A 19,270-nucleotide genomic window follows, 5' to 3' on the forward strand; every position below is an offset into this window, starting at 1 on the left:
CAGAGAGATGTCTTTTCCACAGTAGGTAAAATATGCAAGAAAAAGGATAATGCTGCAAATACCTTCATAATCTGATGTTTCCTGCTTACTGTGCATGCACTCTGCTCATCTGAAACATAAATGCTTATTTGTGACAAATGTCCTGCATGGGCTGGGATGCAGCTTTCTGTCATCACCTGGATAGTCTCATCTTGCTAACTGAACATAAGCCAGTCCTGGCGATAATTGGTTGGGGTGGGGAAGTTGCCAGTCAGATCTGTTTTGTTCAACACGTGAAGTGCTTGCAGTGCTGTCAGTATTTGAAGATGGGGAAAGAAATAACACAATATCGAGCTGAGCATATCTCATCCCCCAGGTGAGACCACAGTACTTCCCACAATATTACTGAAAATCCAGCTGACTGAAATTGCTCTACAGCCATTCATTCATTTGATGCCTCCTCAAAATGCTCCCACTAGAGCTATCGTAACACCAGACTGAACTTCTAAAACATAAATTGTCAGCAAGGAAAAGACAGTATATTACAGAGATTTTCTTCCTGACACTAAATGACATATGTTAGTCATGACTGCAGAGATTCCTCCATAAGAGCAGGTGAAGAGGCATCAAACATCCCAAAACACTCCTCCACTGACATTGCATCCCTTTTGGGATAGGAACAGTTAACAAGGTATTCAGGTGGGTCTTTCAAGGATCTGGTATGCACCACCAGCAGGTATATTTCAAGTCAGCCTTCTAATAAATCCCAGATAAAACCCTCAGGTACTCATGTAATTGAAGTTTAAGTAATCCAATGCGATGCTGATCACACTGCTGATCTTTTAATAAGGAACTGCAGCCTTCCCAGCAGTTGCTATCTTGCTGACAGTCACGTCTGGATCGCTTCCTCCAGGCCAGTGCTTTGAACAGAGAGGCTGACAGATTTCCGCTTTAGATTCTATCACAAATTGTTTTAAAGTTCTGTGTTTTGTTTTTTTTTTCCTGGGACATATCAGATAGCTCATAAAATCCAGACGCATTTCAATAAAAAGTGGGATTTCTATTATTGTCCCCATTAAAGATGACATTAAATGCTTCTAAAGAGGAATATAAACAGCGCTGGGGAGCTGTACTTCTGCATATCTCTGTATCTGCCGTTCATCGCTGTTTACACAGCCTGTAGGCAAAGCTATAGAGAATGCAATAGTTACCCCGCACAATGCTCTCCTCTGAAAGGCAAATGTGCACATTTTTCCTTTTATAATTTCCATTTAAAGCACGAATTGAAGGTTTCCAAGCCTTGCCTCTCTCCGCAAGAGTAATTCAGGAGCAATTTACATTTTCGATGTGCTCAAAACCAACACCAAGATGACTCATGTGCTGTTTATAAGATGCTTATATTTGCTGGTAAATACCTTGCTACAAACAAGCTATAATTTAAGTATTCAAAACTCTTAGTTCAGCATAAAATTACTAACTGTAATTTTGGAGACCATGAGCAGGGCTTCAATTTCAGGCTTGCAAAACTCTTCCTACACAATGGTTCTTGAAAGTATGAGTGTATTTTCTTCTCTGACAGCAGCAATCATTGTATCTCCGTAATTGCAGAACAGATTACCTCGCTTTTAATTCACATTAGTCAGCTGCAACAATACCGTGTTTCTTTCCTTTCCTTTAAAATAAACTAATTATTGTCAATCAGCCCAGTGGAACGTTGACATGCTCCGTAACCTGCCTTTCAGAGGTAGTCACAAATACCAAAAACTAGCTAATATAAACTAATCGGAGCCCCAGAAAAGCTTCAAAATATATTTCTACTGCGGTCTATCATTTTTGTCATATTATTTCTAACTACTTTATTTAGTCTGGACAATAATAGTCCTGTCATATACTGTGCTTTTTGTCTAACCATTCAAAGCTCTTTGCATCCACTAATTAAAACAGATGAAATCCCTCACTCGTGTAGTAAATACTACAGTGTTTCCCAACCTCCAATCTTTCCATTGCCTAAAGAGGACCAGCAAAGCTTTGTGCATCAGTTGGCACAAAGAGAAGTTATCACAGAGGCATGTCCCCGGCATTCTGCACAAATTAACAATGGTACAGATCAGCACTGCATGCAGAAAAACCGCGAAGGCAACAACTGCCATCCTCCCAACACTTTACACAACCACTCCTTTCCAAAGATAGTAGCAAGTTACAGTTCCAGACAGTACTTCCACCCTGCCGACAGAGCCTACAGCCAGCTACAAGACACGGTGAGCTTTCAAGTGCCATATGGACCTGAGCAGCAGAGCTGGGACTCTGATTTTGCTGTTACCTGGGAGGCCTGTGCCATTGAGAAACAATTTTTCTCTTTCAGTCCGTGTCAGAACAGTGATCAATAATTCATCTGATAGCTGACACACAGAACAAGGTGCCAGTTTTCTGTGCTTTATGAATAATACCACGCTTTTTAAAAATCATGCTGTTTTGGAACACAGCAGAAGATGTGCTGTAGGAAACATATTACATATCAATATATAATGCATATATGCGTATGTATATACGTAGAACTACACAAGATTCAAAGCCATCCTTACATAATTTTAAAATTAAACTGCTTGTTGCCCATTTGCTTCATGCAAATTGCTTATTCTAATGCTGCAACTGAATTAAGCAGAAACAGTCAGGAAAGCAAAAAAAGTCCTCCATGGAAAGGAAGAGAATGGGACCTGGGATTCAGCCTGCCCAGGGAGCTGCGCAGGACTCCTGCACTGCAGCTGTTGCTTTGGAGCCCCTTGGTAAGGCGTTTCTCTTGACTCTACCTGCTTGCACCCAACTGGTTAGTGTGAAACTCCTGTTTAAAAAATGACTGAAATCTTCCAGTGCGTGTCCTTGGCTCCACTATGCACGCATACCTGGGGTAAACAAGTGCACTCTTCAATGGTTGTATTTATAGCTGCTAGCTCATCTAACCTGAGGGATGCGTTATGTGAGAAGCTGTGATTTCACTCAGCCTTCTCTGTCCCACAAATTAGAAAGGGGAGATTTTTGCAATAGCCAAGCATGAATCAGGAAAAAAGTAAACCAACATGATTGAAATTCTAAAACGAATCGATTATCAGAGTATCAGGTTCTCTTCCTGGCTAAAAGTGCCACACTATTACTCAGGATATAGGCTGGAAGTCTCTGGTCCTGTCTGCTCTGCTCGATTCGAGCGCTGTGTTCATCCCCCACCCTCCCCAGTGAAAGAGAAGCAGGTCAGAGCTGAAATGAGGGTGATTTTGCTAAGTTTAGTATATGATACATTTTAATAAGATGGAAAAGGTTTGTGCGAGTAATTGAGTGGATTAGGTTTGGAGGGGCACGCAAAATGAGAGGCCAGTGACCAAACCAACCTGCAGCACTCACTGTGTGCTGCCAGCCTTCAATTAGCAAACCAAAATTCAGCTCAGGTTTCCGCCTGCCTTGGGCTCGCCATTAATCAGGATTCAGGTAATTCACTTTAAAAGTCCAATAACCTACAATTAATGCTACCTTTACTACGAATCCGTTGTAATTTTTCCTACTTATTTCTGAGTATATTTTTGGCTGTAATACTGTCACAGAGAGACAAATGCAGAAAGATGACACTATTTGCCTAGGAGAGTGCAACAGCTCCCAGCATCTATCGATCCTGGCTGGCTCCTACTGCAGCACGGGAGTGCACAAGAAAGGACAGTTGAATGACCTCCAGCATTCATTTCTCCAAAAGAACCAGAGGTAAAAAAGAAAGAGAAGCGTCAATTTCCAAAAGAATTACTTTTGAATTGGACATTAAGTGGGCATAGTCTTTAAGTCACAGATAATTAGATGACCGTGGGGCAATTGCTACGACTTAGCTTTATTTCCATATCTCAGGACAGAATCTTTAAATAGAGATAGATAAAGAGGACTGGATGACTTTGGCACATCAAGGAGTGCTTCACTGGGTTACTCTAAGGTTTGGGTTCAAGCTGAGTGGCACTTGTTGTGTGTGTAATCAAGTCTGATCTATATTTCTTCTTGTAAATTATCGTTTCTTTTCCATGTTGCTTTGTGTCATTGCACATCACGGCATTATGAATCCACAAAATTTCTGAAACAAGACACTGGATCCCTCCCACGGACTGCATTCTCTTCTTCACTTAAAATAATAATTAAGAATAAAAAGGAAAAACAACTACTTAGCATTGCTCTGCAGGTGCACGGTGTTATGTCCTTCAGTTTCTTCACAGGACACAGCAGAGGCGTGATGCATTGATTTGATGGGCAGGGAAACCAGTCCAAATACAGAATTAGAGTGCTTATTCTCTTTGACAAAAACACAGTATTTGACAAGAATAAGTGATGACCAAAATCTCAAGCTTTAAATATTAAATAAATTCTGAGGTCGCCCTAATAAACACTTTCTTTAACAAATCCTTCTCTATTCCTTTTAGTCAAGCTATTAACTTTCCTGTGGAGGCAGTGTTTAGAGAGCTCCCATCAGACAAGAAATCAGGATAAATGATTGACACCAACAACTATTATATTACTTGGATAAACAGCAGTGGCATTGCAAAGTCACACACATCCTGCGAAGGTGGCCGTTCCTTGAGCCTCTCCAGCAAAGGTCAGGGATTTGCCCAGGCTCTGGAGCCAGGCTCAGCCCCCAGGGATGCCCAGGGACTGGGCTGCACTGATTGCAATATTGTTCTGATCAGTAAAATAAAAGCTTCTTTTCATCAACAGCTAATCATAGGACTTCGTTCATCGCCTTGACAGATGAGAACACGATAATATAAATAAGAAATGACATTTTACCAAAGAAGGTTAACATAAGGTCACAACATTTTTCGTTTGACTTCTGTAGCTTACTCATGTGTGAAAAGATGCATTTGTAGCTCCAGCCTCAGCATGCTTTACAGATCTGAGCTTGTGCTGATAGCTGAGCTTAAAAATGGTATTAACGTTTAGAAAAGAACATTTTTGCTTTTTTTGTGATGCTTGAGTAAAATTGTTTCAGGTTGATATACAATACAAATAGAGAATACTATCACAGAATACCATGTAAGAATCAAGGTTACTACTGCCCAAGAAATGAGGAACTATTGCACAAAGATGGAGCCAATTTCTGTATACAAATATGTGTTTTTCCTCCTTTACTCAGACCAAACTACAATTTTTTGAGCAAATTCTCTCACTGACATCAAGCAGGCCGCCCCCAGAAATATTGAATGCTGCTACAGATGCATTGGACACAGAATAAGGTCTTCAGCCATGTACTAATAAATGTCAAATATTAATTTATTGTAAGATGCAGAGATTTAAATCCAAATCCTCTTTCATCATTAATTTCAACAGGCTGTGTGAAGAGTGAGAGGCAAGCATGAGCTTTATGTCAAAATCCATAATGCCTATGTGACTATCTGCCAAAAAATATTCCTCTGTCAAATAAGAAAACTTAAGTTCTATCCATAAAGACTGGAGATTAAAGGTGCATTACAACATGTAGTTAATTAGTCTTGAAAGGCTAATCAGCTCACCACATTGGTTGGCATTTCCATATAGATGCACATGTAAGTTGCATCTTACTGCAACTACCTATTAATGCCAGTAGCCCTCACTGAAATAAGGTGTTACATACCACATATGAATCACATATCATTCCATAAGAGACCACAACCAGTGAGAAACGTTCCTTCCAAGCATTGGAAGGGGCACAGCATGGGGTACCCTGGGTTGTGTGGCCCTCTCCCATACAGCTCTTATAGAAAGAACCACCCCAAGGCTAGGTTTGCTGAATCCTAACTGCAGCAATCTTTTCTTTTTTTTTTTTTTTTTTTTTTTTTTTTTTTAATTTTAAGGATGGTGCTTGTTTGTACTGTTGTCTTGTTGGTATTCATGTAGCCTTGTGTCTTGTGGACACCTTTGATGGCAAAGAAGGCAGAGATACTGAGCATCTCAGCTCCTATTAACTGCCCACTGTCAGACTTAGCTCTTGAGTCTCCTAACACAGCTCACAAAAAGCAGCTATTATTGACTAATCAGCAGTACAATTCATTATGTTGCCAGATTAGTGAATTTTTATTCACTATTCTCCTCCTCAACGTTAAACAGCTACAGATAGCTAACAACACTTCTTTTTTTTTTCTTTTTTTTTTTTTTCCTGGTAGTAATTTCCTGACATCTTCCCTTTCTGTCAAATGGATGCTCTATTTTATTTCTGAAAAACAAGATCAATCTTTGCACTAATAATGACCTACTGAATAAAACCTACACTTCTTCCATGTGCTTCTGTAACAATATGCCTTGTTTGTACTCTGGCTGACAAAAAACCCACACTCTACAGCAATTGATCATTTCAGTTACCAGTGAAATAAAACCAACCACGAGACAGATAATGGGAGCAGAACAATAGAGCGCAGCCATTTAATGCTACAGTTTAAGCTAAGAGCTGACATAAAGCACAGCGAAGCTATAAAGAAAGAATGTAACTACCCAGAATGACTATCAGCCTTATTCCCCTCCAAAACGCTGGCTAACTCAAGAAACTGCTTCGCCCTTATCTGCAAAAAGAGCCCTTTGAGCAACGCAGAACGACTGCATCAATAAAGCACAAGTCCTGAGAGATCAGCATCTTCAAGCAACAGGTACAGTATTTTTGGGAGCTCGTGTTTCCCTCAACCTCTGAGTCACTTACACTGCTAAATCTGATGGCTACGAGTTTGTTGAAGGTGCCTTGCTGCAAGTATAGCCGTATGCTCCTTGTTATTACCAGCACCACAGAAATTCAGGTGCAATTATCGTCAGCGCTGCATTCCCCTTGATCTGTGACTTGAGTGGCTTCAGCTCATTGCACGCTTCCATTTTGGTTGGAAGGTTTCAAATAGAGGCTTCAAAATGTACTTTCTTCTCCAATTCCTATGTAACACAAGAATCAAGTATTTCTAGCTCTGAATTTTTAAAGAATGCCAAAATAACAGAGTTTGAAGATTATTTTAAGAACAGCAGATTCGTACAGAGGAACACTAATCTAACTGACACAAACCCATGTTAACAGAAGCAGTGCTCTCACATGCTGAACAACTAGGATTACAATGAATAGGACCCCTGCTTTTGAAAATTACAAGTTTTGGTAAACTTTTAAGCAGATCTGCAGTCAGTAAGCATACATCAACGAACAGACCCTTACACTGGCTCACAGGAGCATCACCAATTGGCCACCAAAAGGGCAAGGGAAGACTGAGCTGAAGTAGCAGGGATCTGGGAATCATGTGTAGTATTTCTAGCTTCAGCCCTCAAAAGGCCAAAAAGAAAGCACCAAGGACCATTGTGAAAAATTATGATAATAAAATAATGTATAAGTAATAAATACAGAATCACACAGAATCACAGAATTGTAGGGGTTGGAAGGGACCTCTAGAGATCATCGAGACCAACCCCCCTGCCAAAGCAGGTTCCCTACACCAGGTCGCACAGGTAGGCGTCCAGGCGAGACTTGAATATCTCCAGAGAAGGAGACTCCACAACCTCCCTGGGCAGCCCGTTCCAGTGCTCCGTCACCCTCACCGTGAAGAAGTTCTTACGCACATTCGTGCGAAACTTCCTGTGCTGCAGCTTATGTCCGTTTCCCCTCGTCCTGTCTCCACGTACCACTGAAAAGAGACTGGCCTCACCGCTATGGCCGCCACACCTCAGATATTTGTAAACCTGGATCAGGTCCCCTCTCAGTCGTCTTTTCTCAAGGCTAAACAGACCCAGTTCGCTTAGCCTTTCTTCATAGGGGAGATGCTCCAGGCCCTTCACCATCTTTGTGGCCCTCCGCTGGACTCTTTCCAAGAGATCCCTGTCTTTTTTGTACTGGGGAGCCCAGAACTGGACACAGCACTCCAGATGAGGCCTTACCAGGGTAGAGTAGAGGGGGAGGATCACCTCCCTCGACCTGCTGGACACACTCTTCTTAATGCACCCCAGAATGCCATTGGCCTTTTTGGCCACGAGGGCACACTGCTGGCTCATGGCCAACCTGTCGTCCACCAGGACGCCCAGGTCCCTCTCTGCAGAGCTCCTCTCCAGCAGCTCATCCCCCAGCCTGTATTGGTGCAAGCAATTATTCCTCCCTAGGTGTAAGACCCTACACTTGCTTTTGTTGAACCTCATCCGGTTTCTTACTGCCCAGCTCTCCAGCCTGTCCAGGTCTCGCTGAATGGCAGCACAGCCTTCAGGCATGTCAGCCAATCCTCCCAACTTCGTATCATCAGCAAACTTGCTGAGGGTGGCCACTATCCCCTCATCAAGGTCATTGATGAAGACGTTGAACAAGACCGGACCCAGCACAGACCCCTGTAAAAATATATACAAATAAATAAAATACATTGTCAAGCTCAATATCAAAGGAGAACTTACCCTGGAAAATGTTTCTACAAACTTTCTTGAGGAAAGAAAAGGAGTGGAGATGGATAATTATAAAATTAAAATAAGGAGTGTGATCACAGGTAAGAAATACATTACTTTGCAACAAGTCCTAAGGAACAAGTTGAAGGACAATTGTAAAATGAAATCATGGAGGAAAGGAGTTTGTGAGATATACAACAGGAAAAGTCAGAGGAGATGGCTTCTCGTAAAGGGATAACACGGCTCACAAAAACATGCATAACATCTTTCCTCTTGTGAAAAATCAGAAAATTATTATATTATTACATACATAAATAACGATTGTAGATAAATATAAATATAAAATGACTGTAGATTGATTGCAGATTAACAGCTCCAATGGGCATTTTTTTTTTCATATCCACTCCATGTTTACCAATATGACTTTAATGAATTCTTAAGTGTTCTAGCATAAGCTTACGTGATGTTTAAGTTTTACAGAAAGTCAAACCTTTGCATAAGAAAAATTTTACCCCATAATGCAGAAACTGGGTTCCTATTTCCCTTAGGAAGAAGACAAATGGGTTTATGTAGCATGTGATTTTAAATCCTTTTTTATTCTGTTAATCTCTAGCTGAGGAATTGTGATTGAAATGCAAAAATGTATATGTATTTTCTGATAAAACCCATTTTGTTTTAGAGACACAAAATGCTATAAAACATACACACTTTCTTCAGGTTTCTAAACTGATGATGGAAATTCCATAATCAGAACATGGCACAACCAATCCAGGTTAAGCGATAACCATTTTTCAAAAGAAAAAAAACACAACCCTTTGAAGTGTTCTTAGAGTTATATCCTTATAATCCAGACATGAGAAGATCGGTATTCTTAACAGCTCTGAATGCACACCCTTGAGCTGGCTCCAGATAAAAGCTAGCACTTCAGTTTCTTTTCCAATATCTTCTGTGATTCCTTACTAGCAGTAAGGCACAGAACAGCACATTACCTCCACACGATTTCCCATCTTCCCCCAGTTTCTGGCCAGCTGGACATTTGCAGTGGTAGCTGCCAATGGTGTTACAGCACTGGTCCTGACAGCCTCCGTTCTCAGTGCTGCACTCGTTTACATCTGTCAGTAAAAAGATTAGGTGGTCAGTAAAAGGGGATGTGATATACTTATTTAAGAACAACTGCATATGATTTTGGTTCTACAGAATGAGAAAGTCATTGAGAAATAAATAAGGACCCTTCTGGTCATCTCTACTCCCATCTGTGTTACTGTGACTCACAGTTCAACCCACAAGTGCAATGGGAGAAACTTTGCTTGAGTGCAAGCTGCAAAGTCAACCAGCATTCAGGTTAGAGAGCAAGAGAATTGGGAGGAGGATGATTAAGCAACAGAAGATAAGCAATATTTTGACTGTACAAATGGAAGCAGTTACTTCATTTGGAGACACTCTGCTACACCAATAGGGAAATATGGATTTTTTTTTTCTTTTTTTCATTTTTAAATCTAACTAGATTTCATCCAAAAGAAATACAATGTTAAAAAAGAAAAAAAAATCAAGAAAGAATGAATTTCCTATATATACACAAGAGAGATGAGAACCTTTCAGCAGCAATCCCTAGCTGCTAATGACTAAGGTTTACCAAGGTTTGCTCTTTGAAGAGCTTGAGATCAGTTTTACTAGTTGGCTTAAGATTCCGGTTAAAAATCAAAGAGTTAAAAGAAATTTTAAGGAATGCTTCAGATTATTTAAAAACAAACAAACATACATAGAAATCTTGAAACGTCAATATTTGCCAACGTGTATTGGGACGAGCATAAGCTCAGAGACCTCATTACTCTACGGCTCTAAATTCAGTGCGATGACTGATGTAATAAAACTTTCTTCATCCCTGGTGACACTGGCAAGCTACATTAAAAAATATTCAGTTATGTCAGAGCTACACGACAACCCAAAGCTTATCTCACACAAAGCCAGCAAAGATGCTCTCGATTTGGTGATTTAGAGAGAAATTTTTCTGAAGAAAAACCACTCGCACACCCCAAAATGCAAAAACAAACCGTACCAAAATAAGACATTCGTCTGTTCGCTTCTCAGCAAGAAGCTGGGAGAACATATGACAAGTGACAGATCTCAGTCCTGTTCCTCAAAGCACAGGAAGAAGGCAGGGCAGCGCCGAGCATCGCGCAGAGGGCTGGCAAAGCGGACATGTTCTAAGTGATTTACTGCTTCTGAATAGCACACATCTCAATATGCCTCGTGGTAATAAACAGCGATGAGCTGCACAGTAACCCCACTCCACATCTTCAGCACTAATAGTGCTGAAAACTAGTAAAATCTCTTATTCTTTCTTTTCCAAACAAAATTATGTGAGTAATTCATGTTTTCTAGTTCGGCATCCACAGTGCCACGTGATCTTCTAGCATAAAATATTGACATAAATATTACGTTGTGCGGTCTACTAAGCACAACCCAACTGATTAGCACCAATATCCAATTGGGAAAATACCAATATTTTCATCCAAAGCACTGAAAGTGAACCTTTCCAGATGAGTAATCATTATCCTCTTGATTTCACAATAATAACATACACGGAAGTGTACGGTGTTGCTGCATATTAATGTACAAAATGTTTTTCTTCCTGATTGCAGCATGTTTTATTTTCAATCAGGAATCTTCTTATTAAGCATTAAAACCTGTGACCCATCTGGATGTTTTGCCCCAGTAGCAGCACTTGCTGTCTGACTAACAAACTCCTCTTCTTCCACCTCTTTCTCATCCTTTATTTGCTTCTCTCTGCCCCAATATTTGTTTTCTTCACTGCTTTATACACCAAATATCTACTGATTTTTATATTATATGATTACAGACTTGTCAGTTAAAAAAAAAAGGGGGGGGAGGGGAAGAAAAAAAAGGAAAAAATGACAACAACAATTCTGTCAAATGATAAATTTCTGTCTGCTTTCTATGTTCAATGTCATTCAAGGTTGCAAATATGTTTGCCTTTTGGATAGCAAGAAAAACGACAGAAAATTTCTGACATGTAACAAGTCTGCCAGGCTGGGGCTGACGAAAGTTCAATGTTATCAGGACTATCAATCCATCTGTAATGACATGCTGTAGGCACCTCAGAAAAATAAATGTGATGCTTTCTACCACGATTTTTCACATTTATTTATAGATCCAATGTTGCAACACAAAAACGTTATCCATGGGATGCGCTCCATGTGAGCTTTCAATCCTGCGATGGGAAGTCTTAAAGAGAAAAGAAATTGAAAAAAGCAAACATCTGGATGAACTTAATATTAACTTGCATGTGACATCTGCCACACGCGGAGAAAAAATTCACGCTGCATTTTAAATCAGCAGCATTCATGGATGGAGATTGTAGGTATATCCCTATGTCCCATACTCCCAGCGTGAGTCATTACAGAACTGCCCTACGTACAAATGTATTTATTTGTTCAAAAATCTCAAATATTTGATATCTTCGCAGCAGAGGAGCATGTCTGTTTGTCTTGAAATGGATCACCTTTGCTCAAATAAATACGTAGGAGCCACGTGCTGAACAGAGAAGGGCTGATCCCAATAGCCATCTGCATTCTTCCTGGATGCCACTGTCCCAAAATACCCCATAGCAGAGCAAATCTGAAACATGCCCAGCTCCAGAGAAAACAAACTTTCATCAAGGTTTTAGGTAAGTTGAGATGACTCAAGATTTCCCACAAATAAATACAAATTTTATATAAATGCAGGCATTGGACAAGAAGTTTTTCATCAGTAATTCCAAATTTAGATCTAACAGAGGTGACCTGCACACTGTTGCTGTGTATGGGCTGCACAGAGTTCAGCATCTTCCACAGCAACGAGGCACAAAGCCTACCCTGCCTGCAGGGATGGAGGCTTGCTTGAGGTCTGCACCAGGCAGGGAAAGAAAGCCCTGCAAGCAGGGGCTGCTGCACTGCAGCAGGAAATCATTGTACTGAATGAGAGTGTAAGTATATCTAGTGCAACTTAAATGCATCTATATGAGCATCTTACGATAGACAAATGCCTGGTACATGAACAAAGGAGTACATTGGCATGCATGCTACTGTTTGTTTCATAAAGAGGTGTAACAAGCGACTGCCTCCAAATTATAATGCACATTTGACAACTTTTCATTTACTGATCTAAATAATTCTATTCCAGTTTTGAAAGAGCTAAGGATGCAGAGAATGTCTAACTCCACAACGCTTTAGACACTGCTTTTAAAACTACAGCCCAGATGGTCTGCAACCAAAACCATATGTCTGAATAGATCCTGAAGCCTGGGAAAGTTGATTTGAACTTTAAAGGCCACTCTGTGCTGTGACATCGCACAGTTCATGTGAATACAGACGCAACACAGCATCGTTACACACAGAGTGCACAATGCTCACGCCCAGCTCCTGCATCTCTCTTTTTCTTCGTTTCATGCCAGATCTATATAACAGTCGTCTTTGGACAGTAATTGTCTTGAAAACATAAATTACATCCATCACTTCCAGCGCAAACCATAAATTATTTTCTGAATAGAAAACAATGCTGCTCATTCTGATAGTCAGGCGCAGTTCTACACGTGTATTGATTAAGCACTCTTATGCTTTATTAGGTTTCCTTCCTCCACAAAGTCAATAACTGGAGGAATAGTTCTTCTTGTGCTGTTATGAAGTATTGTAAATCTGAGCTGTTATTAACAAGCTCCCGATTAGTAGAGCAAACCTCTCTGAGTTTGGCACAGACTTTTCTCCAGCCAGCTCTCAGAGAGCTTCCCCCATTGCCACCTTATCCCACAGCTGTTGAACCTGTGCTTCCACCAGTTAGCACCTCCTTTTATACAGACATCTTTTTTTTCCCTTTTTCAGGGAAAAATTACTGCTGCATGCATTCCTGTCCATCCCCTTGTCACATTCTTATACACAAAGAGCGTCAACCACCCAATTTATCTGCTGTGCTCACGGCCCACCCTTCCTTAGGGAGGTGGATCTCTTGAAGGGGTTGCTTGCCTTTGTTACTGCATCATTAAAAAAAACTGATCTCAGGAAATCTTGATGAGAAACAAACAAAAAAATAAATACATAAAAGTCCTTGTTAGACATACCTCACCAGCATTAATTTTTTCTTATTAAAATGGTAGGCTGATGATTGAAAAGAACCAGAAGATGCATCAGTGCTTTGCCCTTGCACGCATCAAGAGTAAGTCCTTTAAAATCAGAATAAAAACTGGTAAAAGGAAAAAAAAAAAAACAACCCCACAAGCTTAGAGTTTAAATAGCAAGTTAAAGAACGGCTTTAAGAAAGCAATGCACTGGCCAGGGCTGATGTGCTGGGCTCAACCTGCTGCTAATCTGGCGCAAGATCAGGAAATGCTCAGTGTGTGCTCTGAGATGGAGATGCCCCACTCCAACACCTGCTCTCAGGACTAAATCCTGTAACCTGGCATTTAACAGTCCTTCCAAATCTTACTGCTTATCCTCCAAAACCACATACACGGCTGGTCTCTTTCATTCTTTTTTCCTTCTCATGTTCCTAAGCTTCAATGCTATTTTGCAACAATAACTTCCAAACCAAACTATTGGGTGAAAAAAAACCACTGCTTCGATTTTTTTATCCCACTTTATGAAATCACCTTTAGCAGGAACAGCTACTTCCCAAAAGTTAACTGCAGGACCTACACCAAGTTTTCTACACCAACAGGAATGACTACAATGAAAGGAAAAAAGCCCGTCAGTACAATGGAATCCTGTAATAGTACTCATTTTTAACTTCAATTTCACACACGAGGTATGAATAATGAAACTGAACATCTCAGAATACCTGAATTAAGCAACAGGCTAACGACTGCTAATTGGATGTGATTGGAGATGATTGTGGAGCACGACTAGAGCTATGATTACAAACAGAGCACCCAGCCCAAACCGCGAGTAGCACTGCTGCAATTAAAGATATTTTATCAAATTAGACAAGAGTTTGCCTTCCCCTGCTATGACAGTTATGAGCAAAACATAAAAGAAAGCCTAATTTTCTGTAATGTAGCTTTTCTTACAACAGAGCTCTTCTGAGACGGATTTCTTTCTGCTCAGACTTTACACGCCACAAAATGGAGCCTTTTTAGAAAGAACGCAGGACTCCGCAGTGACATCCTTAAAAGCCTTTGCTTTTGTCTGAAAACACAGTTGTGTTACAAACGCCTTCTCTTTGTGCTATATCTGACTTCCATTACCAACAATCGGTGGCTACGCGCACGCAAACAGGAGAAAAGACTCTGAACTTTGGAGGTTTGATTTCACGACATAAGCTCTTATCTAACTTGCAGGCAGGTAAACATTCTGTGAAGATCATTTCCAAAGCAGTTATTATTACTGAGACTTCGGGAGCCTCACCGAGTCAATTTCTGGCAGGAATTGAAGGCACAAGTTAGGTATTGGGTTCCAGCCAAGCCAAGCGCTGGAGCCTATTGGGGAGCTCACCAAGAGCAACTTGACCCTGGGAAAGTCTGGCAGCCTTCCACCTCTTGTTTCGTGGGTAAGAAAATCAGGTTTTGATCAAAAAATGAAGGCTGAGATGTTCACAGTATTTTCTTTTTTCGTTTTTTTTTTTTTTTTCCATTGAGCTGTCCAGCTTCCATCTTCTGTATCTCAAGAAAATTTATATGCAGAACTACTGCCTTACGCCCTCCTTCCCATTATCAACCATAAAATGGGTCATCAGACTGCAGTTGTATGGAAAAGGCAGATATGCTAGGTCATTGCTAAAAGCTTAGCATTTACATTTATTATCTTAAGTGGTAAGATGTAGTTAGTTTGACACAAAAAAAAAACAAAATAATCAAGGCTATGTAAAACCATTGGGGTTCTCAGGCCACAGTAGCTGCAGTGTGACAACTGACATATATGTGGAAATAACCCAAAGGTAGCTACAGGTTAGCTAACACCAACATCTTCAGGAACAAACACAATCTCAGAGGTGAGCAGCACTGACATCAAAGAAGCACGACAGGAATGTGAAGGCAGCTCATGCTCAACCTCTATTTTCGAGAGATTTAAGATGTCACCTCCTGCGTAGAGCACGGAAGTAACAAAAGCAGAGATAAAGAGAACACTGTGCAGCAATTTCGGAAAGAAATAAATACTCTGGCTTCCAGGTAAAGCCTGTAAGAACGGGTCAGAGCCAACCAGATCAGCAGTGGCACACACTGGGTGTTTAGATGCCTGCTATGCTGTTACTTCAGCATCCACACATGACAGCAAGCAGAGGTGGAGATAACAGAGTGGGGTGAGCTGAAGGCAACAGGATATGAGGGCAATGAGTGGGGCCTTCTGAGAGCAGCCTCCTTGGAAAGGGAATTCCAAATAATATAATGGAACTTCAAATCATGATTTTTTTTTTTTCCCCTCATTCCAGGAAAGGCAACAAGGAAAAATACTGTTATAAATGTAGACCAAAGTATTTATTCCAGCTTTGTCTCTCTCTTATTTTCCTGTGCTCAGGAAAACAATGGATTCACAGAAGCAAGTACACAGCTCCTTCTTTCCAGTCCTACAAAATAATTGCAAATCTGGAACTTCAGTTCACCTTGTATGCATGTAGGAAAGGGGACACAGTACAGGAAAAGGTGGCACACAAAGACCTTTCCAGAAAATGTTTGGGACCACCTGTTTCTTCTACCAAACAAAAAAGCTCCTGCCAGCCAGAATAGTGTATGAAGATACAGATATAACTGAAGCATGGAACAGATGTATGCCTGGCTTCTGGTTTAGAATTAGAATGATGATTGAGTTTTAACTGGAAAGTTCTATTTTCTTTTCTTCTGTTTTCTTAATAGTTGTCCTTGCCAGTCAATGTCTATCATTGGTAGGACAGGCTCTGCTCATCACTAGGGATTAGATCAGGCAGCAATGAATGACAACGCCTCTGCTTCTGCATTAAACATTTCTTTCTTCTTATTTCCTGCTGAATATTTCCTCTTGTCTTTTGTCTTTCATTATTAGGAGGAGACTCCTAAAATCTCTCCGTGTAGAATTACTTGCTACCTTGTCAAATAACCTCTGCAAACCACAGTTGTAAAGCCATCTCACTTTTTCCTACTATGGAAAATAACTTTTCTGTAATTATTCTCCTGGGTGGCTGGAACACGACCATACAACCAGGTCACCCCTTTAATAATGAGCATAAATGAGAACTCTTCATTGGGTCTGCACAGACGTGTGTCGTTGCCACTTAGCTGTGCTCACTCACAGTGCCTTCTTGTAACAGATCTGGCACATCAAGGGCAAAAGAATCCACAGAAATAAAAACAAATGATTAAATCTTCATCAGTTTAATTTGTAAAGAAACCCCAGGGAAGTCATTATTCCCAGGGACCTCACTGCCTAATTTGTCTTCCAAATTCCTCTAGCTTATTTGGCACAAGTGGGTGCTCATTAGCTGTTACTCAGTGTTCCTGCAGGGCAGGTTTCCTAAGAGCAGCATTGTGCAGCACCTTGATGGAAAGACACAGCTGCCTCGAATGCTTCTAAAGGGGGGCTAAATATTCCAGAAATATCCAGAATCAGCAGTGAGGTGAGCACCCTTGTACTGAAAAGGAATCCCTGCTGATGCATTCAAGCAGGACACCTGAGCTGGTGATGGAGTTAAGCAAGACTGAAAACAAACCACGTTCAAACCACTACCCTGTTTTTTCCAGGGGTATAATAAAAGAAATTCACATTTGTGCTCTCAGCAAAGCATTGGTGAGATGATGAAAACACTCATGGCTTCACAAATCCAATTGGTCTTCTCACATGTGATCATTTTACACTTTTAAACATCCATTCCTCCACCCTTCTCCCTGCAAATGTTAGGCATATTTTCACATCCCTGACTACTAAAAAGGGCTTACTGTTGTAAAATCTTAAATAATAGTACACAACCGGTTTTAAGATAACCAGTTGTATTTTGTCAGCAGCAGTAAGGTCACAGTATTAAAGTTAATACTCTTAAGTGGAATATTTATTAGAAATATATTTAATATTCTTAAGATTTATTATAGATGTTCAACAAATTAAAAACAGACATCAAAGGGCAACAACTGCTCGGGGTGGAAAAATCAAAGCATGGCCATGCAGGCTGTGCAGAAATAAAGCCATCCACACAACATCTGTGTGCAGAGCATGCAACCTGGGCAAACAGAGGCGTATTCCAGAGCCATGTATTATTTGGAGGCCTAGTCCTGCTCTCAGAAGGCGATGAAATAAATCTATAATATGTTTACCTTCATCTTTCACTCATTCTTATGGGCCACTCAGAGCTTCTAATTTATCCCAGTCTCTTCAAGCCAAATGCTGACAGATCTCTAGCACGTGGAATAACAGTAGTATGATGCACATCAGAAGAAACCAATGCACAACAGCCTGCCCTGAGCCTCCCTCACACTGCACTGTGGGTTCTTTAGACCCAAGACCCGTTTTGCTGCATGCATCCATTCCTCCTAAGTGTGAGCATCAGTGAATTTGATATTTCACATCCCACATTTGCAACTTCACCCTTCAGCTCCAATCAAAAAATAAATTCCTCACATTCAAACCAGCCTAATTACTGTTTTCGCATGGAAAAGACAGCCAAAATCGTTCTGACTCACAGAAGGAAAGTGTGATATAGGAGAAGAGCACATTTAGTGTAACGTTATGGATGGTTCTGAAGATCTAGCTGGAAACAAGTTGCTCCTAACATCGTAGCAGTTGCCAACAGTCACCACCTAATATTGCCTGAGAGGCTGCAGTGACTGTTCAAAGGCAAAGGCTCTGGTATCTGAGGTATCACGCTCCGTTACTGATGGTAATGCTGAATTTTTACCAGCTGGAGAACATTCCTGGGATGGCAGCAATCACATTTTTACCACAAGGGATGGATGGATCCACTACACAAGAGTCTCAAAAAAGCAGCACGTTACCCCCAAATCCTGACAGCTGGCCATGGGGATTTCTGAGGTCAGAACTGATGCAGTATCCCATCAAGTTGACTTACAATTACTGGATACTTCACCTTTCTCTGTACACTATACCACCTTCTTGGCTCACTAGAAGCTTCATTATTGCCCCATCCAGAGGGCAGAGATGTGGAACTCTCTCTCCTCTAGTGTAAGTGACCAGCATGTCCCTCCTGTGCAAATCAGCAGGTATGGAGGAATGACTGACAGCTCTTCCTTTTCCCCTTTCTCACAGCCATCCACTTCTGATTACAAGTTACAGACTGGCCATCCAAACTTTAGTGGGGTTTTCCTCTCAAATGCTAATGTATAACAATAAGAAGGGGGGAAAAAGAATTATAAATTCTACCAAGGTCATTAATGTACAAAATGCAAATTGTCTCCCATTTGTCAAAGACCCTGGGGAAGTCTAGAGATAATTGAAATGATATATGAACAGAGGAGACTAACTGCTAATGGTCTGTATATCAATGAATCAATGTCATATTTATGAAGGGCTTTGGGAAATTATTTTAAATACTTCATCTATAGCTGAAGTTTAGCCTACTTTTTCTTTTTAATGCTGAAAAATGAATGATTAAGTTCAGTTTATAGTTACACAACTGTAAACCTACAGTAATTTAGGCTCAGTAGCAAGATATTGAAAAACTACTGAAGTTTGTGCCAGAAGTGACCAATCTCTTCTATTACCATGGATTATGGTGTAAGTAAGAGCAATATACATTTCAGAGAGAATCAGATATAGGACCAGCCCTCACTCTCATAGCATTCAAACTCATTTATTTTCCTGCGTGTCTCCATTCCTACAGAATTTGAATAAATGAGAAAAACAGGGAATATACCAATTATTCTCCTGCTTCTCTTTCTTTCTCTCGAATTTTTAATTACAGAGTGAAATGCAGGGACTATTTGCTGGTGCATTTATGGGATACT

General features: G+C 40.6%; 1 protein-coding gene across 12 annotated transcripts in view; it reads right to left on the bottom strand.

The window, feature by feature from the left end:
• Window positions 1-19,270, bottom strand: part of LOC100541567 (uncharacterized) — a 161,267-nt gene that overhangs the window by 63,747 nt on the left and 78,250 nt on the right. For 11 of the 12 annotated variants that reach the window (XM_085232810.1, XM_085232805.1, XM_085232804.1 and 8 more), the window contains exon 5: window positions 9,348-9,470. The exons of the other annotated variant lie outside the window; for it this stretch is intronic. In XM_085232810.1, the coding sequence (XP_085088936.1) occupies window positions 9,348-9,470 (123 nt within the window). The remainder of the gene's footprint in view (window positions 1-9,347; window positions 9,471-19,270) is intronic. 12 annotated transcript variants of the gene reach the window in all.

The sequence above is a fragment of the Meleagris gallopavo genome, chromosome 11 (genome assembly GCF_905368555.1).
Source record: "Meleagris gallopavo chromosome 11, MGAL_WU_HG_1.1, whole genome shotgun sequence".
Classification (NCBI taxonomy): domain Eukaryota; kingdom Metazoa; phylum Chordata; class Aves; order Galliformes; family Phasianidae; genus Meleagris; species Meleagris gallopavo.